Source organism: Zootoca vivipara, chromosome 10 (assembly GCF_965207765.1).
Source record: "Zootoca vivipara chromosome 10, rZooViv2.hap1.1, whole genome shotgun sequence".
NCBI classification, from domain to species: Eukaryota; Metazoa; Chordata; class Lepidosauria; order Squamata; family Lacertidae; genus Zootoca; species Zootoca vivipara.
The window spans coordinates 25,659,979-25,684,939 of NC_142593.1; the positions used below are offsets into that span (position 1 = coordinate 25,659,979).

Here is a 24,961-nt window from a genome sequence, read left to right on the forward strand (position 1 = left end):
TTTTCGAATGAATTGTATTTCTCTTCGTGTTTTATGCTAGCAGATTATCAAACAGCATTCCAGATGCAGGATCTGTAAGAGAAGCGCCATTCCCAAAAGTATCCGTTCATATGAACAGATATACAGAAAGGAGCAGGAACATAGCAACTGGATTCATGGTTGTGTTCAATAAGCATGGTCTGTGATGAGAATGATGAAGCCTGCCTGTGGATGGTTTGGATGCCTGTAGGCTTGTTCAGACCTTCTCCTGAAGGCATGAATGTGGTGGGGGAAGATTGAGCGTCCACAGTCCCGTCCCACAAGTTCTAAATCAGGCATCCCCAACCTTCGGCCCTCCAGATGTTTTGGACTACAGTTCCCATCATCCCTGACCACTAGTCCTGTTAGCTAGGGGTCATGGGAGTTGTAGGCCAAAACATCTGGAGGGCCGCAGGTTGAGGATGCCTGGTCTAAATAGTCCTTTAGCCTTCTAGGAAAGGGTTACTTGGTAGGTGGAAAGGCTGAGATTATGCCTCTGTGAACTTGGTTTTTAAGTGCAAACTAAAAACATAGGGAGTAATTTGTTCACCCAACTAGACTGAAGAACAAGGTTCACTTTTCACCCACCCACTGTTCACGCTTTTATTTTTGCCAGATCTGAGGTAAACTTTCGATTTTCAAATATCTGAAAGTGAAACATCAAATGACTGAATGGTGATGGAAACATTGCCCTCATCCCTTGACTCCAGTGAGGCAACTTTCAACCTTCCACCTATGCAAATGCACCCCAATACAGGTGAAACTCGGAAAATAGAATATTGTCGAAAAGTGCATTTATTTCAGTAATGCAACTTATTATTACTATATTATTTTATTTTAATTTTTCTTTTGGAAAATTCCACAGTAATAAAACAAATAGTTACAATAATACAAAAATAAACATCACTATTACATTTCATTAATTACATTCCATTTATAATTGACCCGCTTAACGACAAATAATTACAACAAATAAAGGCTTGACATATCTTGCTTTGCAGGTCATGCATCTATCTCATATATTGGTTTCACCTTTTAAGTTGCATTACTGAAATAATGCACTTTTCGACAATATCCTAATTTTCCGAGTTTCACCTGTAAATGAAGTTCATTAGACCATTTCATTTCATTTCTTGTTTATAGCCTACTTCCTGATGGATGCCCAACCTGCTTCCTCTCATTCCAACTTCCCCATGCCTTAAGATCTTCAATTAAGGCCCTTCATCTGCCATGTAGTGAAAGGCCACTCCATCAGCACAGCTGAGAGGCCAGCAACTTTTGGTACAGTCATTTTGGTTAACTTTCCACCCTGGCAGGTCACGAGAAGAACTTGTATCCGAGTTTGCTCAATGTCATCCTCCCTACCAATAAATTTTCCTCTTGTGTTAGGACATGCATTTTTTTGTATTTTTTGTTTTAGTGATCTACGCTGCTCTGGGAGCCTTCTTTAGCAGAAGAATGGGACAAGGTATATTTCAGGATTTAAATGAAAATAATCTTTCCTGTGACAATGAGTAAATAGTGAACAACAAATCCCATCATGAATGTCAAATATATGTTTTTGTATACCATAATAGGTAAACGCAACAAAACAGTGGATGCTATCACAATTTCTTGAAGCATGCATAGCAATGGTGACTATTTCTATCATTTTTAAAATCCTGGTGTTACTGAATTTGTGTGTGTGTGTGTACTTTTATATTTTATTATTAACACACACCCATGAGAGGGAGAGGGGGGGTAGATAAAATGGGTCTACTTCAGAAGAAAAAATTAGTTTAGTTGGGGAAGCCCATAAAAAAATCAAGGCACTGGATTCATGTACTCAACTCGTTCTGATAAAGTGAATGACACCAATTGTGTCTTATAAAAGTAAAATGAAATCAGAGTTGCCTTACTGTTAACCTTGTGCCTAGAATATGCTTTTATATTTTTAAATATTTTTGCATTTTTCAGAACTAATGACCCACATTCATAAGATCTTTTATTTAAAAGGATTGGTCCCTTTGGATATTTGGTCATGACTGAAAATCATATAGATCAAAGAAAACTGTCATTGTGAGCCACGCTGGCAATTACGGCTTCTTGTTTTCAATCTGTCAGAATAAGGGGCTTACATTGCTTTCAGGCTGCACTGATTTTCTTTGTTTCAGTTGCCCACAGTTTCTCATTTTATAACATTTGTGCAAGTTAGTGAATTCTCTCGTGGGCATGCATTATAGATGTGCATCTTTCATAAACAGAAAGTAGTGGGGCATTGTTGGACAATGCACCAAGAAGACATTAAAACCAATCTTAGCACAATGCATCTGCCAACATTTTAATGCCAAGTTACAAAAATAGGTGCCTTAACTTGCAACCTCGAATTTCTTGCCCGCATACTGTTCCTCAAAATCCAAACTGAGGCATCAAAGGTTGTGCCTGGCTATTAAGCTCAGATGGGCAAGGATTAACAAAACTGAACCTTGTTCAGCCAAGGTAAAAGTGATGGTAGTCAAAGCATGGACCCTGTTTGAGTATGAGGCCTGCGGATGTCCCAAAAAACCAGGCAGGATTTTCAGGTGGCAGATACCAGTTCTGTGACCAAGCACCTGGACCATGTGATCCAATTCCAGGGTACTCTCTTTCAGCAACCTGTGAAGGTAAGTTACATTATATGTTCTTTAGTGTGAGAAAAGATTTAGAAAATACCAATTGTGGTTTTTCATATTTGGGCCCAGCAATTAGTGCAATAACAGAGCTGCAGCAGATCGTATTCTATTCAAGAATAGGTTGTTTTAGGTATTTCCTGAAGATAACAGAATATAAGAGCTCCAACAATGTAATTTCACGCTATATTTATTTGATATGATTGTACAAAAAGTTGCATTCTTCCACTGTTGCCCAAGGTCAATAAATATCCCACAAGAGATCCTTTCTCTGTTTTTCTCATAATAGGGTGGAATTAATTAAGTCCATTTAAAAATCTAACCACGAAGGCCGATCTATGGGGAGCGCCTGAGAACTGTCAACTTAAAGAAATCTCAGCAGACAGACGTGTCACTGCTCCTAAATATGATGAGTAAATTAATGAACTATTTTTAAGAGCCGCTATATTTTAATAAAGTAATGCACAACCTACTATTGCTCAATTAATGACTTTAGGGACCTATCTGCATCTCATGTTCACTTCTTGTTTATTCAGTGGCTTTCTGAAAAGAAAAGGAAAAAATGCATTCCTTGTCTAGAATGTCATGCATGTTCTACTTGAGATGGCTTTCCAACTGTTTGCTGGTCCAATCAAATAAGCAAAATGGTTTCTTACTACCAAAGAATCCTGGCCTACAGTAACTCTCACAGTTGATGCCAATACTATCCACTGCTGTACTGCACTTCTGGCCAAACTGTATACCTTATGGACAAAAAACCCCATGCATTATACCTAACACCCTCCCCCGTCAGCCATTTTGGTTTTATATTGACTTTGCTCTATAATGAGTGGTTTGCCTCATTTTCTCATGGTGGTAACTGTTCATCCAGGTACACTGACATGGCGCACTTTCTTTGTTCTTTCTTTCTCCCAGTGAACTGAATGATGTGGTCTAAACTGCAGAGAACTGGTGTGGAGGACAAGGGGTTGGATTCCATGACCTGGTGGTCTTTTCCAGCTGTATAATTCTGTAACACTAAGGTTTCATATTTTGATCTAATACACACCACATATCACCAGAACACATTCACGACTTTATTGGTTCACTATGTGTCTGTCATTACCTTTTTTTCATTGAATGGGTGGGAATAAAACATTGCCAAAAAAATAATAATTCTAGCTGAAACTTGGGTCTTAGCAGAGAAGGAATATATTTCTTACAAGCTGACAGCAGCTGTTTTCTTTTGTTATCTTTATCCAAGCTATCAAATTCTGGAATAAACTTACTGAACTTGCTGCTGTGGGGTACAAGGGCACCTGTAAATCATGGCTAATGGAAGATGTTCATAGGGACCTTTCAGCTGAGTTCGAAAAGTGCTTGGGAAAAGGGTGTCCTACTAAGCTTGCAGAAAATATAGTAGTCGAGGGCTGCATTAACAACAGCCTTGAGCTACTGTAACGTGGCAACCTTTAACCCCAAATCAGCTTCAAATGCAACTGGTTTTTATGTCAGGATTTATTGGCAACGTTTTAAAGATGGTGGTTCAGGGAATGGATATGTAATGAAAGAATTTAATCTGAATATAGCCTTCATGCCTTCAGGTGGTTTTAACAAGGGCCAATAAAGACATACCTCTTTGAGAAACATTCACATCCATCGGTAGAGGCAATGAAGGTATGAAGATACGGCAAGCCTTGAAATGTAAGGGATGTGAGCTTAAAGTAGCTGTGGAAAACAACAGTGAACCACTGTAGAGGAAGAGGGCAATTAGATCTGATAGGATGTAGAAGCTGATATAAACTGGGAAGTCTCCAGTGAAAATTTTCAAAATATACTCAGATAATGGCAGAAAAATATATTAGGCTCAGCCTTAGTGAAAATAAGTGCTACCGGTGTAAAGATCCCTGAGATTACATATTTGAAATAAAGGGAATAGCATAAAGGCATTGCAGATTTATTAAATCAACAGTAACTGTTCTCAAAGTGTTGGACAGTGTTCTCGAAGCTACTAACATGAGTTTGACCAAACTGCGGGAGGCAGTGGAAGACAGGAGTGCCTGGTGTGCTCTGGTCCATGGGGTCACAAAGAGTCAGACACGACTAAACAACAAACAACAAAATTAGTAATTTCTATAGTTATAGAACTGAGAGGAACGTTATATTCAAAGTGGAAGGGAAATGTGTTAGAACGTGTGTGTGTGTGTGTGTGTTAGAGTTTGATAGAAGTTCTGGTAATAGATAAACTGATAGAAGGAAATAATTAGAAAATATAATCAAGAGAGGAACTTCTTAACACATCATTAGCATGTAATTAAGCACATACAGCTCTGTGTTGAATTTGTATTATACAGACCTAACTAATCTTGGCTGATACATCAGTGGCAAAATAAAGATAATTCTGATCACAAAATTACAGTCATTTTTATTAACTGAATGGAGATGCACACACATAAGTCTTGACCAATGGTTCTATTTCCAATTTCAGCCTATAGTTCTCTCTAATAGCCATCTGCTTCCTGCCAACTGCTGATTCTCTACCAGGAGACACCCAAACCCACCTGAGATCATGGCATGCCACTGCAGGGCTCAGCATAAATGTGGAGTTGCAGCAGCTACTCAATATTGGGAAATTATGAGAGGCAATGGAGCCTAGTGGCCAGCAGTATTGACTAATCTCTGGGACAATGAAGCCAACTGAATTTGTCTTTCCCTTTAAACCAGCAAATGGGTAATTGTCATGAGAGAGAAATAGTACAAGAGCTCTATGATCAGTTCTGTGGTGCTATAGACCAGGCACCCCCAAACTGTGGCCCTCCAGATGTTTTGGCCTACAGGACCAGTGGTCAGGGAAGATGGGAATTGTAGTCCAAAACATCTGGAGAGCCGAAGTTTGGGGGTGTCTGCTATAGACAAAGAATATCATCATATGATTATGCCCTGGATTCTAGTGGTCACTTAAGAATTTTGAGTCTAGTACTTCAGCATAACAGCCACACATTCATTTCCCGCTTACCCTACTGTAACCCACCAAGTTTTCTCTATACAAGGCCACAAATTATAGACTCCAATCATAAAAGCCTTTTTTTCCCTTGACTGTGTCAGGTTTCATAGGTAGCGTTTTGTTTTATAATGTGAAGGGCTACATTTAGTTTAAGAAGTTTGAGTTGTTTTTTCTAGGAGTCAGGGTGTCTTTCTGCTAGTCACAGAAGCAGATGGTAACTGTGTTTTCTGCTGGTGAATTGCAGGTCTAGCAACACAAGGCTAGGGTTTACTTTTGTAGAAGGTGCACATGCAAAGTTTTTCTATAGGTATTTTGCATAGCAATACTTCCTGCACCTAATAAATGGGGTCTGTGTGTGTGTGAGTTTGCATTTCTTAGTACAGAAAGTATTGACCTGATGTGTAGAGATCTCTCCTATTCTACTTAATTCAAGAGGGTTCTGGAAGCTTCTCTGTGTGAAAGAAGCAAGAAGAAGATTCGTGATGTTTGGGTTATTCCTTCAGAGAAGTATAGCTGGCTTAAACTGGTTCTGTAATCTCTCTCAGACAAGGCTGTTGCGTAACTCTTCTCCATCTTGATGTTTGGCAGAGCTGCCTAAGGCACAATGTGATGTCACAGGCCATTCACATGAAGTTAAAGACCTTGCCTTCAGAACGCACAGCTGAGCTCTGCTCCCTTGGCAAGAGAAGGTTGCTAGATATTCTAAAGCAGGCTTCCTCAACCTTGGCCCTCCAGATGTTTTGAGACTACAATTCCCATCATCCCTGACCACTGGTCCTGCTAGCTAGGGATCATGGGAGTTGTAGGCCAAAAACATCTGGAGGGCCGAGGTTGAGGAAGTCTGTTTTAAAGTGAGGGCCAAGAGATGCTCAGCTGCTGAATCTCAGTATGGGATGGTAAGGATGTAGAGAGTCATCATTATTTGAACTGGGGGCAGTGATATATATATACTATTACTACCACCAAGACGCAAGTGCTTTGTCACAAAGAAAACCATCATTGGCCCTCTGAATGCTTCAAAATATTGAATTCTGTTTATGCTAGTCTGCTCTGAAGCCCTATACAAAATGGGATAAGACTAGGAAAAAGCAAAGGGTCCACAGTTACAATGCCAACTAATTTGCAAAACAGGACCGCCACACTAGTGAAATGTACTGCTCCAGACTTCTGGGTGAGCCTTTCATGAAATGGCATCTTGGGAAATGCAGCAAGGTGGTTGTTAGCATGTAGCTAATTGCACTACATTTCCATAAGCCTTGCATCAGAGAATTAACATGACTGAGGACGGCATATCGTTTCTCTGGACTCACTTCAAAGGAAATGTGTAATTCAATAGCAAAGCATGGTTTGTTTTATTATTAATATGGATGCTGCAGATCATTTTCAAAGAAAGCTGTTTGCACGCTTTGAAAATTAATTATGTTAAGGTTATTATAAACTAAATGTTGGGAGTCCAAACACATGTTTCCAATATACAGATTAATTAAATCTCAATGATATGTAATATTACATAAAATGACTTTGCGATCGGCAAACTAGCATCTCTTTTCTTTCTTTTTGAAACTACTTTTCCTCCTCCTTGCTTAAAATACCCAGTAACATTACAGCAGCTATAGTTTTAGTCACGAGTAGTTAAAATCATTAATTTCCATCTGAACATATATCACATGCTAGTTAAAAAATCAGGGGGGAACCACAAGCCTAATGTAATTAAAATGCAATTCAGAGGACACAGTGGGTGGATGGCTATTTACATGTGAAAGCGCAGAATAAACGAGTCTCATAAATTATGCAAGAAAAAACAGCAGAATTTAGGAGATCAAATATATATATATTGAAATGAAGCAAGAGCTGCTGGCAGTGGGACTCCATTCTCCCCTCCCAGCAAGCTGACAGAAGAGTCTCCTTCAAACATACTAATGAATTTCAGCCCTATAACTGCTTGTGAGCAAGGCCAAGATCACCTTAAAAAGGAATAGGCAACCAATCATGCTGTCACTTGTGCTGCTGGTAGCCATCCTGCTGATCAATCTGCTACATCTGGTGCCTTTGGAGACAAGCACGACAAAAGGATGAACGGAAAGATCATGCTTCCAAAAGAGGAAGGGAAATTTCTCTCCCTCCACTGGCACTTTGTCTTCTTTCTTTCTTTCTTTCTTTCTTTCTTTCTTTCTTTCTTTCTTTCTTTCTTTCTTTCCAGAGAGAGAGAGAGAGACGGAGAGAGAGGGAAAGAAAGAAAGATTAGTTCAAGATCTGCTCTGACTTTCTTCATTTATAAAATGGTTGCACTGAGATGGTAAACTATTCATTTTCCTTGCATGATATGGATTTTATCCTGGCATGTCCATCAGAACATTACTCTCCTGTCACTGCTTACAGTACAGTTATTCTATTTCAGTAAATGGGCTTGGGGAATGTGATCATAGTTCTAGATCAAAAAGGGTGACATGAAGTGTTCCAAAGTAATCCAAATGGCCTTTTTGGCCAACAAAGTATTACGTATCATTATCAATCATTTAGACCAGGCACCCCCAAACTGCGGCCCTCCAGATGTTTTGGCCTACAACTCCCATGATCCCTAGCTAACAGGACCAGTGGTAGGGGAAGATGGGAATTGTAGTCCAAAACATCTGGAGGGCCGAAGTTTGGGGATGCCTGATTTAGACCCAAATGAGTATGTGATATACAAAGATTATTTCTTTTAATGCTTTAGAACTTTAAAGACATAAACAGTTTGGGTACCAGAAAGACAGTCTTCTTCCATATGAACCTGTGCAAAAATTGAAGATCTGTATCAGGTGCCATCCTCTGTCTGCCTACACTGGCAGATGTTAGGTGGGTAGCAACTGGAGAGAGGGGCTTTCCAAAGGTGGTACCACCTTTGCAGAATAACACCTTCTCAATCACTTTCACAGAAGGTTAAATCGTTTTTATTCTCTGATATTCATAGTAGTTTTTATTGTTGCTTTTAGAGAGCCATGCTCTGATTTAATATTCTTAAATATTAAAATAAGTCTTAACTCTTGCCTATTTTCTGGGATTTTAAGGGCAGTGTTCTTATTTATGTGAATCACTTTTCATAATTAAATATTAGAATAACTATGATAATTTAAAAACCTAAGGATTTGATGAGCACTAACTTAATAATACTTGGAAATTCATATTGACTCTCTTTAAGAGACTTCTGTAGCTATCAAGGCCACTTACCTTAGAAGGACTGTGGAAAGGAGCACAAGCCAATTGAAACAAGCTTATTTTAGTCCTTATACATTTGGAAGCACCTGTAAGAGATACTCTTAGAAAATGAAGGAAACAGGGAAAAATCATTCCACTGTTGAACCAGGTTGAACAACAAAACAAAGGTTGCATTCCATTTCTGTCATTTATTAATGAGAACAAAGAAACATTTCATCTTCGACATTTCAACCGATAGTTGATAGGGGGGGGAATAAAATATAAAATACAAATTTTAAAATACTACAGAGCATAAGTTTTTGCATCATTCTCAAAAAAAGGGGGGGTTGTCAAAACCATTCACAAGTCATAAACATTTTGAATGCTGTCCTTGATCCTCATGCTATCATTTTGGGCAGTTTTATTAGCCTCATAAGCATGAGGCCCTGAGTATTGCTTTCAGCAGGGTAGCAAGCCAAGGGGAACAATCAAGTTTCTCAGATAGCTGAGACCATTTACGGAGAACCAGACTTGGCTTTGTGGAATGCCACAAATCACAAGCCTGCTTCAAGGATTGTTTCCAAGCAAAAGCATCTGTCTAGGAAAAGGACAACGTAAAATTGTGATGAGATCGGTTCAAAGTCTCTTCCATTAAATTCCAGTGGATGCTTGGGGGACATCTGCTTAGCAACTACCTGGGTTATTGCTTCAGCACTAATAGGGAACCACCAAAAATTAAAAAAACAGTAAATGTCTTTTCCCTCTGCACTGACACCTGAAAACCAATGTCCCGATTATTTAGCTCATGGAAGTCCCACAGTGCTATTCTCCATCTGTTACATGGATCGGTGTGGAATCAGTCTGCAATGAAGCCCCTATGTGTCTGCACCACAAGTAGGAAAGTGAGGGGAAAAGAGGGGTACTGATGTGCATTCGATTACCTTCAAAGCCATTCTCTAGCTTACACTGCCTTGCATACATATAAAGCCCTGACCCAATGACAGTCAGGGATAAGTACACTTCTTAGGTTATAAAGCACTGCAAAAAGTGGCAGAAGGGGTGCAGAATTAATTTTAGAGTTGTGATGCACACAATGGCATTCATCTTCTCTCTATGCACACATTCCAGCTTTGACATTCTATCTCTTCAGAGATATGTGATTTTTCAGCATGTTCCCATGTCTTTTAACATTATGTGGAAGTTGCTTCAACAGGCCAAATGTTTTCAATTTTCTAAACAAGAAACAGTTCTAGGGATTGAAATGTGACATGTATAAAATGGCTCTCAGGAGCCACGAAGGAGTATAAAATTAACTCCCGGAGGAAAATAAGCTTATATCCCACTGATACACCCCATAGTCACAACTTCACTCCCACAGAATTCAGTTAAGAGTTGTTGACAAAGCTAAGGCTGTCAGGCCCAAAGAGCTATGTCTAACTTTGCCATGGTGGCCTTTCCGTGTTTTTCATACTCTTGCTCCGGTGTAGGAACTTCCCCTTCTGCTGAACATTCACACCATCAGAGCTTTCCATTTTCTGCTTGGAAGATGGGTTGACAGATTCCCTCTCTATAACAGAAGCGTGTTTTAGCAAGAGGCCATGCCTGTCTACAGGAAATGTGGATGCTGGTTCAGGCTCAGGCTTGTGTTTTGGAAGTACATTCAAGCCCCCTTCTTCTATTCCATCTGCTCTGTCATCTTCCTGCTTTGGAAAACGCTGACTGGCTCCTGCTTTCTTCGCTTTTTGGTCCCTTAAATTCCGAAGAGTTTCGAAGGCCTGGTCCAGTTCTGTTTGCAAGGTTTCCATTTCACTGGCAGCCTTATCCCGTTGCTCTCCACAGACTTTGAGGGAACGTTCCAAAGACAGGAAGAACTCTTTTCCAAACTTTGACAAGGCTTCATCACCTTAAGGGTAAATTAAAAGAAGGTAGGGAGCTATACTGCACCATTCATTCAACCTAAACAATAGTAAGTCATAAATAAGCAGTTGATTTGAAACTGTTTGTGATAACATACCGTGTTTCTCCAAAAATAAGACACCGTCTTATATTTATTTTTCCTCAAAAAAAACCACGGTGGCTTATTTTCAGGGGATGTCTTATTTTTTTTATAAGTATGGTACAGTTTAACCTACAAGGTTAAACTGCCTATCACTATGGCTTATTTTCGGGGTATGGCTTCTTTTCGGAGAAACACGGTAGTATTTAATGCATTTCCGTGATCAACTGTATCTTCTCAATGTGCTATTTATCATGAACCTAGAAAAAAATGGCAAGCTAGAACATTACCAAAAGCCCTCTCAGCTATTAGAAAATCAACAGGTTATAGAAGCCTTTCATTATCAAACAAAGCCCTAAATGTGTTTCTGGCATGTGCAAAATTTGAGCTTCCATTGGTGGGATATTGGATATTCCTTGCAACAAAGATGGGGAATCTCAGGCCCTCCAGATGTTGTTGGACTCCTCCAACTCGATCAGCAAACATGGTATGGGATTATGGGAGTTGTAGTCCAATAACACCTGAGAGTCAAGGTGAGCCTTACAATTTCCAAACTGTGACTGATACTTTAACTTTGAGGACACTGGTTCACAACATAATAAACCATGCATTCACATTCAAACACACCATATAAGATACATTCATTGTAGTAAAAGATAAAATCATGAACAAACCAAAGGAGGAACTTCATTTTTATTTTATTTTTTTACAAAATCTCCTCATTACTGCTCAAGTCTTGAACTAGGTTGATTGTACTAGATCAGCTATTTTCTATTTGACCTAATGCTGAGAATTAAGGAAAAATCAGTGATGCAAGATACCTAAGAGTGGCTCTCTTCCCATGCCTTTTTTTTAAAGAAACAAGATACCAAGACAAGCCTATCAAGTGCATCCTTTACCAATCCAAATTGTACAAGTAAGGTACCTTCGTGCTGCTGATTCACTGGTGGAGCCAAAGTTTCAACTGCATATTGGATCTGTTCTGCATTGTTCCTAAAAGCAGTGAGGAAGTCTCTCAAAGCTGCCTCTGAAGCTTCTGCTTTAAGTTTTGTATAAGAAGAAAAAACATCTACAAGAGAAAGTAGAAAATTATCAATTGCTCCCTGGAGACCTGTATTAAAAGTATGGAGTAGCAAGAGAGAGAGAGAGAATCTTGCATTTGAATTGTTTTCAGGTGTTTGAAACACTAAACATTTGTATTTCATGCCTGTCATTATTTTGAAATTGTTTTTGTTTATGCTGCTATTACAGACATGTATTTACCTTGTAATGGTGAACATAGAGCCATGGCAACATTATCTTGAAATGTGTGGTATGCTTGCTTTATCCCATCAAAGACAGCTTCGGTGTACTTAACTTGAAGATTATATAAATTTCTGTGGAAGTTAAGTTCAGCTTGCAAAGCAAGTATCTAGGAGGGGGGGAAGTAACAAAATTAGGCATCAATGAGCCTAATGCATATTGGCTCAATCAGATGTCATCAGATGTCACATGAACCCATGGTTTGCAAACCTTAACCATTTTTCTTTCTCGGCATCTACCTGACAAACACCATCGGTGACTGACTAGCAGGCCAGAATGTAGAAGCATGGTTTCAATCCTGGTTTGAACTTGTGCCAATTGCAGTTGATATGACATCTGAAATAATAAACCATGGCTTCAGCCATTTGCTGTGCTTTCTAATACTGCTGTGCTATAGAAAAGGAGTCCTACTAGAAAGGAAAATAAAAGCAGTCAAGCAGCTTTCACTGGTGGTTCCACAGCATGTTCTCCTCCCAACTAACCATCCTCTGCTCTGTCTCCCTGCCTAGCAGCTTTAAGTGTCTTGATCTGCTTCACTTAGCAGGTGGGCAACATTAATGTACATTCAGTGTAAAGCTTTATAGCGGATAACTGCAGATCAAGCTGATGTCAACCGCACAGCTGCAAAGGCCGGTTGAAAGCAATTGGGGGTGGAGTGGGACAGGAAATCGCTGCCCAGCTTGCAGGCTTTGACATGCTGATAACTTGCACAGAATTCAGCTCTTGTGTCTCCACTGGAGGTAGGTTAAGTATTTGCAGTCCTGAGGAAATTTGGAGTTTTACAGAATGCAATTGAAAGTGAAGAAAACTGTAGCAGGATGAGGGAAAGGTCTTGGGGTATGCAACACTCCCAATTCCTTTTCTCTTTCTTTCTTTCTTTCTTTCTTTCTTTCTTTCTTTCTCTTTCTCTTTCTCTTTCTCTTTCTCTTTCTCTTTCTCTTTCTCTCTCTCATGCACACACACACAAAAATGCAGACTTTTTTATTTTCTGATGATTTTGCCAATGCAGAACCACCTGTTGAATGTCAACCTGTTATAGAAACACTGAATAGTAAGGACACCAATTAACGAGACCACATTGCCACAACAGGCTGGGAATTTCTATTTTGTGAAGTGTAAGCACTGCATACTGTGTTTGACCATGCAAAGCACACCTGATGGCTGTAACTGTTTCTGAACAGCACAATCAATGAAATTGAGTGGCAAAATTGGTAGAGACATCAAAGACTCAATTCCTACAAGTATGCGCAAACACCCATTGCTGGGATTTTTTTTTCCTATAGCACAAAATGTCCACAATGAAAGAATATACATTATGAATTGTGCAGATGAGACTTATTCTCCCAGCCCAAGGAAGGGGCAAATGCAAAGAGTCCGCTATTAAGAAAGCAAAGAGAGGAACCGTCAAAAAACCATCCATACCGTTTGAAGTTCCTTATTGAGAATGTGGAGGACACCAAGGGAAAGGGGAATTTACTACTAATCTTCCCAACAAACCACCCTACTTGTCAACTGCTCAGAATTCTTCCTTCAGACTAAGGACATGTCTCTGAACTGCTAGGTATGTTTTTGAGATACCCACAGTCACATTCTCTCATTTCCTGTAGCCACATCACAGAAGTATATTCTCTAGAGTAAATACCTCATGAGCTAGTAGGCAGTGATAGTAATCAAACTCTTAAAAGAGTTAGTTGTACCTTTGACTAATGTTTCTGATCCTCAAACATGGCAATATTGTTAAGAAAAACAACAAAAATAATGAAATATAGAAAGAAGTTTGAGTATTTTTCTAGCAAAAAATAATAATCAGTGAATACAACATTTATATGAATTTTTTTAATGGCACCCTTTATAGACTGCTTTACAGGTTGCAAAACAGGCTTATGCAGCAAGAATCTGTTTCTATTCTAAGAAATAATCTTTGCAACACTTCCCTGTTTTATGCTCCAATTTGTACAGCTGAAGGGAAAGAGAGCCAAGAACTACAACAAAAACAAATTTATAGTTTTTTAAAGTACAAATTATTCCATGACATTTTTCATGCATTAATCTTTGGCCATGTTTGCCCTGATAATGCTTTTTAAGATGCACATGGCTCAAGATTAGCAAAGTCCTTGCCCCCAGATTATGAATGTACTGGGAAAATATGAATGTTTTACTTTTTATGTGGTTTGCTACCTTTACACTATTACTGCAACATCAAGTAGCAGGAGATAAGTGAAGGACAACAAAGGCATATTTTTTGAGGAAACTCATTAAATGGTCACTTCCTTGCCCCCCGAGGGAATCCAATAGCCCACAGAAACATAAATATTATGAAATGGGCCTTAGATAATTTTAACTTCCATGATTTTTGGCCATCTGTAGCAAGAAGTACTGAGCTAGCTGCCAGATCATCTTAGTGACCTAATGTACTTTCCCAGACACGAGATCAAATCGTTCCAAGATGAGCTGATTGAAAATGAACAAAGAGCAGCAGATTGGCTGTTCTGCTAGAAATCCCAAGAGAGCAGGCTGGCCCTTAAAGATACTGCTCCACCAGGTGTCTTCTCCTCAGTAGATTCTGGCTGTTTATGTCTCACCATAGTGTTGTAGGGGCAGAAATGAAATTAAACCAGAAGATGGTCTACTTGAGCAACCTCTTGCACAAGCAGACGCTAATGATAAGCAGTAGAACCTACCCTCCATAACACTGTGTAAGCTCTTGTTCTTCTCTTGTTCTTCCACTCAGAGTTCTTTGGGTCCAGCTAGCTGTCACTTACATCAAATCTTTCCAGTTATTACATAGTGCTGTAATAACTGCAGCTTAATGCTCTAAGGCAACTCAATGGCTGGGTTTAAAATTGTGGGTGCTTTGTCCAAAGTTCTCTCTCTAGTTATGGACCTGCGGACCTGCTGCATTTTTGGTGACTCTTGGCCTCAGTTCATCTCGTGTAGGATGGGATTTATTGAATCTTTGTGTAGAATATAGAGTGTAACAGAAAAAGTAAATGTGATGTGCAAATTAAATTATTAGAAGCTGTTGTAGTATTGCAAAGGTTAACTAAGTAACAAGCCAATGACTCAACGTGTTCAGGCAAGGTCTGACAAGCTAATGCTTTATGAGACTCCAGCTACTTCAGCATAGTTTTAAATATTCCTACCCTGCTTTCTTCCTATACTCAAAGAAACATGGAGTCCCTATTAATCAAAAGTTGTCTTCCTTGAAGACTACAAGGAGCTGGGTTATACCAAGTCAGAGCATTGTTCTATCTACCTCAGTAACTGTTTCTCCTGAGACAGGAAGTAGTTTTCCAGGTTGTCAGGCAGAGATTCTTCTCAATCCTACTCTTTTATCTGGAAATGCCAAGGACTGAACTTAAGACCTTTCTTACATAGCATGAGCTCTAAAATTGGCTTATGGTTCTCCCTGTTCAACACAAATAAAGACTACTAACCTTAATTAACTTAAATAGAGAGGACTGGAATTCCTTGATCTACTTATGCCATTAAGAACAAGCCTTCCCATGCACAAAACTGGAAAGAAGAAAGGAGTCCAACAAAGAAGAATAGCTCCTAAAATCAATAGGCTATGCAGAGCTAACAGCAAGAATAAGAGATCAACATGATGGACAATTTATGGAAGAGAGGAATTTTTGGCTTATTTTAAAATATATATACCGTATATAACAACCAAATGAAATCGTGGGCAGGATTTGAAATTTGAGCAATGGGAAGAAAAGATATGAACTAGAGGAATATATATTAGATGAAATGTATGATGCAATAGAGGAATACAGTCGTGCCTTGGAAGTCGAATGGAATCCGTTCCAAAACGTTCGGAAACCAAAGCGCGGCTTCTGATTGGCTGCAAGAAGTGTGGCTTCTGATTGACTGTGGGAAGTCAGAGTATAAGAGAAACGTATAAAAAAATGAAGTCTGAAATTATGTTATGAAAATCTAATTAAAAAATAAAAATCTAATTAAAAAATTAAGAACCTTCCCCCCAAAATTTTTTTTTAAAAGAATGGCCTCTCTCACTCAAGTGTTAAATGCTTCCATCAGCTAGAGTGTAATATTTCTTTCTGACATGGAACTGGAATGCAGTTTGCAGAACTTCCTTTCACACATACACACCCCAAAAGAAAAGTCAGCACTGCATGATTCATACTTAATTAAAGCTTCACTTGTCAAAGAAAAAAATAATGAATAGCTATGATTTAAAGGCATGATCCACAGATTGGAGAAATATACTTATTGCTGAAGCTTTGTTTGCTAGCATTACCACAGCAGATCCTGCTGCTAAAGAGACAAACAGAATCAACCAAAGCTCAAGCTGCCCACACAAACCCCTGCACTATGTGCATGTTAGTCTTTTGGATTGTAGCCTGTATTTTGGATAGATTCCCACTAATGATCTGGAGCAGCCTCAAGCCAGGCGATCAAAGAAGACCCACCAATAGATCCCTGCCTCAAAGAGGTCTATTAAATTGCCAGACATCTGGTAGAGACCCAAAGGGATAAGTTCTAGATTGAGAAGTCTAAATTCTAGCTCAAGCAGCATTTAACATTCAGAATAGAACATGTGAAAGGGCAAAATCATAACTGGAGGTCCATTACTTGGAAAATGGGGGATTTTAAAGAAAACATTTGTCCTCTTAACAAACTTATATATAAACGCTTTTTAAAGTTCCTGGGAAAGAAACTCTGTTATTAGCCTATTACAATTTAGCAGAATTTGACATGTTAAGCCAAGTTTTCTGAAAAATATATATGTAAGAACAGGAATTGTCTTCACGTTAGGAAACATGTAAGATACTTCCTTGTGAACTTTTGCCTTTTGTTCCATGGAAGTTTTCAAGCTCCTTCCTGCTTGTTTTAATACAGCTCTTTGGTTCCTTAAGTGGGAAGAAAGAACGAGAAAACCTCCAAATCATATTTAAGTTTCTGTTTTTAAAGGAATGGCTGGCTATTTTTCTGTGTGCCTCAGGAGCTGGCCATGAATAGAAGCATTCATAAGCTCCCATTGTACAAACCCACAAAAAAGTGGCCTTGCCAGCAGGAAGTGAGACTAATGCCTGCACAGCCACTCAACAAAAGAATTCTAACCTTTATACATTAGCTGTGCGATAAGGTTTGTACAAGGGGAAAATTGACCAGTGACTGCAAAGTAGGTCAAATCTGTTAAAAAGAAGGGCGGAGGGAGAGGATGTTAAACTGAAATAAACTCCCCCATTTCCTCACCTGTTGCATTGCCATTTGCCTGGAATAATTTTGAGCCTTTACCAGGGCTTCTGCTGCCCTTTTAGCACGTTGCTGAGGGGCACCCTTGGGGAAGGCTGGAAGCGTCGCAAGCACATTCTCCACAGTGAACTCCTGGCTCAAAGAATTCTCCAGGATTTCCTGAAAAACATTGGGGGGGGGGGAAGTAGTAGTAAAAGGAGCACTTTACCCAACGATAGTTTAAAGGAGCCATTCAATTTCTGCCCCCAATCACAGGTGTCAACAGAAAACCCTCAAAGCGTAAAGTTAACTGCTAGGCAATTTTACCATAGCTGCAGCATGTGTGATGACGGTACTCTTCCATCTTGCTTCATGTTGATGAAGCTGAAAACCACATAATTTACACGTGATCCTGTAACACAGTTAAGATGGCTGCCACTATGCCAGAGGTTACAGCAGGGTAGCTTGCTCAGATCCTGTGCTTCCCTGGCATTGACACCAAAAGCACATCAAGAACATTCGAGGAGGCAACAGAATAAATAGCATCTGTCACAATGTCACTAGCAATTTAGTCACCGTCCACCAATTACACAATGCTCAATGATGATGGAGTTGTGTAGTAGGCAAGTTTTGCAAGCTTCTTAGGGAGGTACATTTTAAGATTTGACTTATCACCTGAAATCAAGCAGTAATTAGAGTCGTATGCCAATAAATACCAAATTATAATTCAAACAGACCTTTCAAAACAACAACAACCCACAATTGTCTATTGTCACATAGCCTTCAACATAGGGTTTTTTCTATATTGAAAGCTATACGCACAAGGTTAAAATAAAAGACACTACAAAAGAAGGTATAATCCCCTGTCAGGTTCAGAATGATGGAATTTCTTCTCTGCTTCATTTGAAGTTTATGGCTACACTTAGTGCTACAAAACATTTTGAAAGTGTACAATTAATAATAAAAACCACACAGCAGGCTGTGGAGAAAATATTTTCAGCCAGGGATTTAGGTGCCATGAAGCAAAGGTCAAAACCTCAATGAACAGACTAATTTACTATAAATCTTTTCAACTTGAGTAATGTTGTTGATCCCCCGTCAGGACTAGCCTCTCATGAAGAGTGTTCATCAAATGCAATGGAACTTGGACGATAAGGTTCTGAATGTTAAGTAATAATTGGGAGTAAAAGTATAAAAGAGCAAAGAATAAACTGGGTATAGATGGCGAGAAAATTGAGGGATGTGGGAAGGAATCTAATTGGTGCATTTCCACTAACAGAAGACACCAATTGAAAACTGTCAGAAATGCTCCCCTGCCCCACCAGGGGACTCTCAAAAGCAGAAAGGGGGTGGGGTGCAGGAAAGTGTGAGAAAAAGGTTGTGCAAGTTATTGCCACAAGTAGAAGAACATTATTAGATTTAGCTTTACTCTCCCCCCCCCCCCGGCAACACTGGATTCTAGTGCATGGAAAAGAAACGGAATAATACATTTTCCACACATCGAAAGCACCTTTGAATCCATTTCCTTTTGCCATTTTAGCTGTATTAATTGTGTAATGGATTGCATTCACAATCCACAATTACCCATGTGTGAAATTGAGCAAGCACTTCTTGGCATCTTTATACAAGCAGCATTATGGATAAACAACAGTATGCATCCAAGAGATGTAAAAAATAACTATTACCAAACCTATTAAAATAAACACAAAACATTGCTGATCTTGAAGTCATCTACAAGGTGTAACAGTGGAACAACAAGCAAGAGGGTGATTTGTAACTTATAAAGTATAACAAAGAATTTTCGTAGATTTGACTGTGGTTTTACTGTATGTGTAGCGACTGCTGATGTTTATGCGTGATACCATGGCCTTTGGTTAGTCAGGTGCAATAAAAGTTTATGACACTGATGATGACATTCTCATTTAAATAATAACAATAATTCTTGCTCTCCCTAAATTCCCTCTAGGGGACAGTATACAGATAAGGATACACCTGCCACTGGTGCAAGACAATGGAGGAACAGGAGCCATTGTTCCCTGAAAACCAGGTTGAAATTTGCTTTTTTTCATACTCAACAGCAAGCAGAAGGTAACAGGCATTGTCTCCCAGTTCATCATCCTGACAGGCCCTTCACTAACGATGATCTACCTGAACTTTCAAGGATTTGCTGTGCATTTTCTTGATACAAATTAAATGCTAGTTTATGCTTTGCATCCTACACCCAACACAACACAATGGATTCACTGGAAGATGTTAAGCCCTACATTTCCCCTTACAGGTAAGGCATTTCAGTCAATACTAAAGAGCAATGGGCATCATTTTTCATCATAATGCTGCTTCTCAGGAATGCAGCTTTAACAAATGAAAGTATGAGATCTCAGGCAGGGAGGAATGTAGGCAATATTTCTGCCAATACAGGAGAAAAGTCATTAAGATGGTGGGCAGCTTCCTATGTTCAGTTTGGGGCTTGTCTTCTCCCTTCTGTCTGGGTCTTGCAGAGTAGTGCTTCTATAGCATGCAATGACCAAATCTACTTTTTACCCAAATGCTTCTGGTAGGCAGTGTGAGCCCACTTATAGCTGTCATGTGATCCAGGAGCATATTAAAATTGATAAAATTAGAGTACAGTGCTTTACAAAAGCACCTCTCGGAACGGTGAGGAACAAAGTGCAGGGATGAGATAAGAAGCAAAGCGATAACAGTGAAACTCCACTTCAACAGAACATAAAACGTGGTCGAAAGCTCTGACATAGATACACTATGAAATGTAGCTGGTTGCAGTGCTGGAAATTATTTATAGAAAAGTCAGGTTTTTAAAAGCAGTGACCTGGGAGGTTCAGTGCACCGCTTCTCCATCTTCCCTTGTCCACAAAACTGCAGCGTGCTTAATATATCTTATCTTAGAAAACCCTTTTGAAGAAAGTCAGTGTTGCCATTATTTTTTTTTAAAAAGATAAAGAACTGAAGCTGATAGATCACAGCCTGCAACTTGCCACCAAGCAGGGCTGAACAGAAATTTGAATTTGGGCCTCCTGTATCCAAGTTCAGTACACTTGTCTCTTGGAAGACACTGGCCATATGAGTTGGTTTAATTTATATGTTTTATCAGTCAAAGCATTTAAATCTTCAGTTAAATAGGAAAGCCGGGAAAGCCATTATGGTGGCAGGTTACTGCCATCTACAGACCAAAGTTAGTAGCATTTACATCACAGATAAGCAACTACTTCTGCTAGTTGATAATGCAGGTGGTAACAGCCTGCTCTAACCCACATCACAGAGAGATGTGAGAGAGAGAGATTGAAGCTAGAGATCTGCTTCCTCTACAAATTCAGATTCAATGTTTACTAATATTTGACCCTGATAGTTCATCTTGTACTCTGTTGTACTTTAATAGAACAGGAACAATTGAATCTGCTATTCTGAGTGGCCTGCAAGACCAACTCACCAATGGAGCTTGGGTGTTTTCAATTGCTTTGGGACATATTGCAGTCTTTTAAATTACCAACTGATTGCTGTGTTTATTTTAGCCACTTTTTAAAAAAGGTTATTAGATTGTGCATAATTGTTCACAGAAAGGCAAGTGATGAAATTCTAAAAACAAATTAATATTTTAATCAATTGAAAGAATTTATTTGCTTAAAAGTAATCTCATTGGTCAATCACCACTTCTAAACCAGATGAAAAGCAATTAAGATAGTACCATGCAGTTTCTTTTGTTGTTGTAGCATTGGTGTATATTTGTAGCATTGGTATTAGCACAGCTTGATTATGCCTAAATTGATGCTCAAACAATATGAGCTGGAATACTAATCTGACAATAGATCACAGCAATCAGTGTGAATATGTGCATTACAACTGTGTGGTTTTAAAACAAATACATGTTATCTGGTGAGCATACAACTGATATTAATTGGTAATAGCACCATGGATTTCTGTTAGCAACCTTCATATTTAAGGCTCTTTTATGAATAATCAAACAAATCCATCAAATATAACCATTTTCCCATTGAAATTGTTACAACCCAGTGATCTGGATTTAAATATGTATATTTCAGAAAACTTCCATTTTAAATATTCCTTATTTTGGACTCCTGGGAATGGCGATTGCTTGTAGCAGTAGATTACACATTCTAATCTGTTTGCACCACGTGAACCTAGTTTTTAATTGGAAAAACCTAATATATACATTCTATAGATTTAAAAAAACATTTATATGTCTGATTGTAGAGTAAACTAAAACCAACATTCTCCCAGGAGGCCAATAAGGAGGAGGAAACTGCATGGAAACGGCATCCATGCTAAGCCCAGTAATAACTTGCAGGTGGGAGGGAGATTGATAGAACATTATTTTACGGTACAGTTCTCATGTTAAAATGCTCATGCTGTTTTGATAGATACACATGATATATTACTTCCCTGAAAGTGAAAACACAATTCTTTCATGTATCATCTAAGGCAAAATTGCCTCTGGAGGTGTCCAGAGCACATAGGAATTCTATTCATTAGGTTGAGGCTGCAATTCTTCAGGAAGCATTAACAGAAGAACTGCTAGAGATCCGGGTAACAACAGTGCCATTGCTTCTTGCTGTTCCAAAATCCATGTTGTAAAAAGAGCCCTTCATTTATTGAATCCCAGAACATTTCTTGTTTCACAGGTTTAAGCATCCTTGCAGATCCCAATTCAGTTATCCTCAGGGTGCATTCAGACACGGGGAACATTGTGTTAGTTTTCCTGATTATAGTGCTAGCACTTCTGTTTTCTAACATTCCTTTCACACCGCAGTACCTTTGTGTCGGTCTAAACCACCGAGCCTCTTGGGCTTGCTGATCGTAAGGTTGGCAGTTCAAATCCACATGACAGGATGAGCTCCCATTGCTTTGTCCCAGCTCCTGACAACCTAGCAGTTCGAAAGCATACCAGCACAAGTACGGTAGAGGAAGAGGTACCGTTACGGCGCAAAGGTAAACTGCATTTCCACCCACTCTGGCTTCCATCAGGGTGTCCCATTGCGCCAGAAGTGGTATAGTCATGCTGGCCACATGACCTGGAAAAGCTGTCTGTAGACAAATGCTGGCTCCCTCTGCCTGAAAGCAGAGATGAAAGCCGCATCCAATAGTTGAATTCGACTGTAATTAACCGTCCAGGCATGTGAGCCCAAGGTTTCTACCTAGGCTGAAAGTTGTCTAATCAGAGCCTAGGATTTGACATTAGAATGTTAGTGTGTTTGAATTACTGTAATGAATGAGTGATTCATCTGTAGGGGAGGGGCCTGCAACAAATACTGGGCAGGTTGACAGTTTCTAAGATGCAGACAGAATGAGACAGAATGAGACAGCAGAAAGTGTTAGGGGTTTAAGAGTATTTTTCTGGGGAACTGCTGCATTGTAGAAATAAATGCTTGTTAGTTGCCATTTATAATCTGCTTTCAGATTTGTAAATAAAGTAAATATTAGAAAGGCAAAAAAAGGAAAGAGAGTTTATTTATTTCACAAACTGCTCGTGTCACCTTTGAGAACTGGGAAGCTAGATTTTAAAATGTGTATGTTATGTACAATTTTTTTATAATATGGGTTGTAGTCAGCTAAGTTTAACTCAAAGTAGACCTGTTGAAAGTAATAGCCCATGAGTACCTAAGATCCATTAATTTCAATGAGTCTACTCTGAGTAAAAGATCTTTGTTCACATCCCACAAATGTGATTTACAATCTCTCTGTTGCTTGCTCACATGTGACCTTTAAGACTCAACATCTAATACACCCAGGCAGAGGAGGTACTGCAAATGTTTCTAGAAATTCTAGCAATAAAAATACAAAATTCATATTCTCTGATTGACAGTTGAGTTAATTTTCCTCTGCCAGCTTGATTCCGTAGATGAATTATATAATGGAAACAGGTAGGTAGCCGTGTTGGTCTGGATCGAAGTAAAATAAAAAAATTCCTTCAGTAGCACCTTAAAGACCAACTAAGTTTTTATTTTGGTATGAGCTTTCGTGTGCATGCACATCTGAAGAAGTGTGCATGCACACGAAAGCTCATACCAAAATAAAAACTTAGTTGGTCTTTAAGGTGCTACTGAAGGAATTTTTTTTATTTTATATAATGGAAAGATATTTTATAGCACAATTTAGCCAAACTAGTGAATTTCCTGGAAGACCCAATAGAACTCAAGGAATTTTGCTAAATCACCACATCAAACTAGTGGTCAAAAGCATCAGCTGTCAGCTGCTAATTCCTTTCCCTTTGATTCTTGCACTCCCCGGTGTACACGCTTATTCATGAGACTTCAGGAAACCCCTTTTGTCTCCATCTCCATGGAAGAAGCCATAAAGAGACTACTAAATAATTCATCATAGCCACCCACTTACCAGTATCTCACTAACCTAAGGCACTAAATGTCCTTGCTTACTAACACCATAAATATCTGTTCGTAGCTCTCTAGAGGAGGTTAGGTGCTCATGTTCTCATATAAGGCGGATATTGCATTCAGAAAACAAATTAGAGATAATTAGGCCTGCATCTCTCTTAATTATTCATTAATACATTTTATTTGCTAGGTCAGCTGATTCAAAATACAACCTCAGAATAAATGCCAGCAAAATGATATATAATGTAGAAGATAGGCAAGACTTATATATCATATAAGCTTTTTTATGCTATTTGCTTCTGAAAGAATAAACATCTTTTTTCAAAATAATGTTAAGGTTATTCAAAAACGAAATATGAAGTTGATTTTATACCAAAAAAGTAACTGCATACAGAGAAACACCACCCCATATACTTCTCCATCTCCTCCTTTCCAAAGCTTCCAACTCATGAAAGGCTTCTCTGACTAGTTTTCAAGGCTCCCTCAACCCACCCCATTCAGTAGGCTCCCTGAACCCCAGTAGAGCATTTGGGGAGGGTGGTCCTTGGGGAGGAGGGGGCAAAGAACTCGGCTTCCATCAGACTTCTTATACACATTTAACTCTGGATCCATGGGTGTGTTGGAGTCTTGAGCCTACAGATTATTGCTACAAGCTTCCATAGTTAGACAATTTGTGGTGTAACTGCTCTTCCCATTTATTGTTTATTTGCTTACTTATAACTTCCTGGATATGGCCTCCATAGTGTTTGCAATCAATAAAGTAGGCTACATTGTCAATCCGAATTTGGTGTGATTATTTAATATGCAAGGGAGATTTCTGTTCTTTCCTCAAAGGAAGATATTACCATAGATGTGTAATACAATCCAAACCATGGCTACTTGGGAGTGGGGCCAATTGTATTAAATGGAGGGCTTACTCTCAAGTAAAGGCTTCTGGGACTGCAGCCTTAATTATTTAAGATTCAATCAAAAAAACAAATTAAAAACAGAAAGTGTGACTTTAATTCTACTTAAAATGCAAATAATGGCAGCTAAGCTATGAAGTTGCTAATAAAGCCTCAGCCACAATAAAGATAAAGGACAAATGGGGAAAATTAATTTCAAATGAGATTATTATAGTCTTTTTTTTAGTTTTCTTCATTTGTTAGGCACCCAATTATCACATGGCTAATTAGACTGCATTATAACACACTTTAAACAATGCCCAGATATCTAACACAATGCCACACTCTATTGCCTTGGTGGGGGAAAGGAAAATTGCTTACCGATATGC

At 38.9% G+C, this 24,961-nt stretch overlaps 1 protein-coding gene across 5 annotated transcripts in view; it reads right to left on the bottom strand.

The window, feature by feature from the left end:
* Positions 1–5,041: 5,041 nt before the first annotated feature.
* Positions 5,042–24,961, bottom strand: part of LOC118076897 (uncharacterized) — a 53,542-nt gene continuing 33,622 nt past the window's right edge. For 4 of the 5 annotated variants that reach the window (XM_088653327.1, XM_035100069.3, XM_088653324.1 and 1 more), the window contains 4 exons: positions 17,345–17,503; positions 12,083–12,230; positions 11,745–11,888; positions 7,846–10,726 (listed from right to left, as the gene is read on the bottom strand). In XM_088653327.1, coding sequence (XP_088509453.1) covers positions 10,257–10,726; positions 11,745–11,888; positions 12,083–12,230; positions 17,345–17,503 — 921 coding nt within the window. In that variant the 3' untranslated portion in view covers positions 7,846–10,256. Of the gene's footprint in view, positions 7,826–7,845; positions 10,727–11,744; positions 11,889–12,082; positions 12,231–17,344; positions 17,504–24,961 lie in introns of those variants that run through there. The other variant, XM_088653326.1, reaches the window with a different exon arrangement.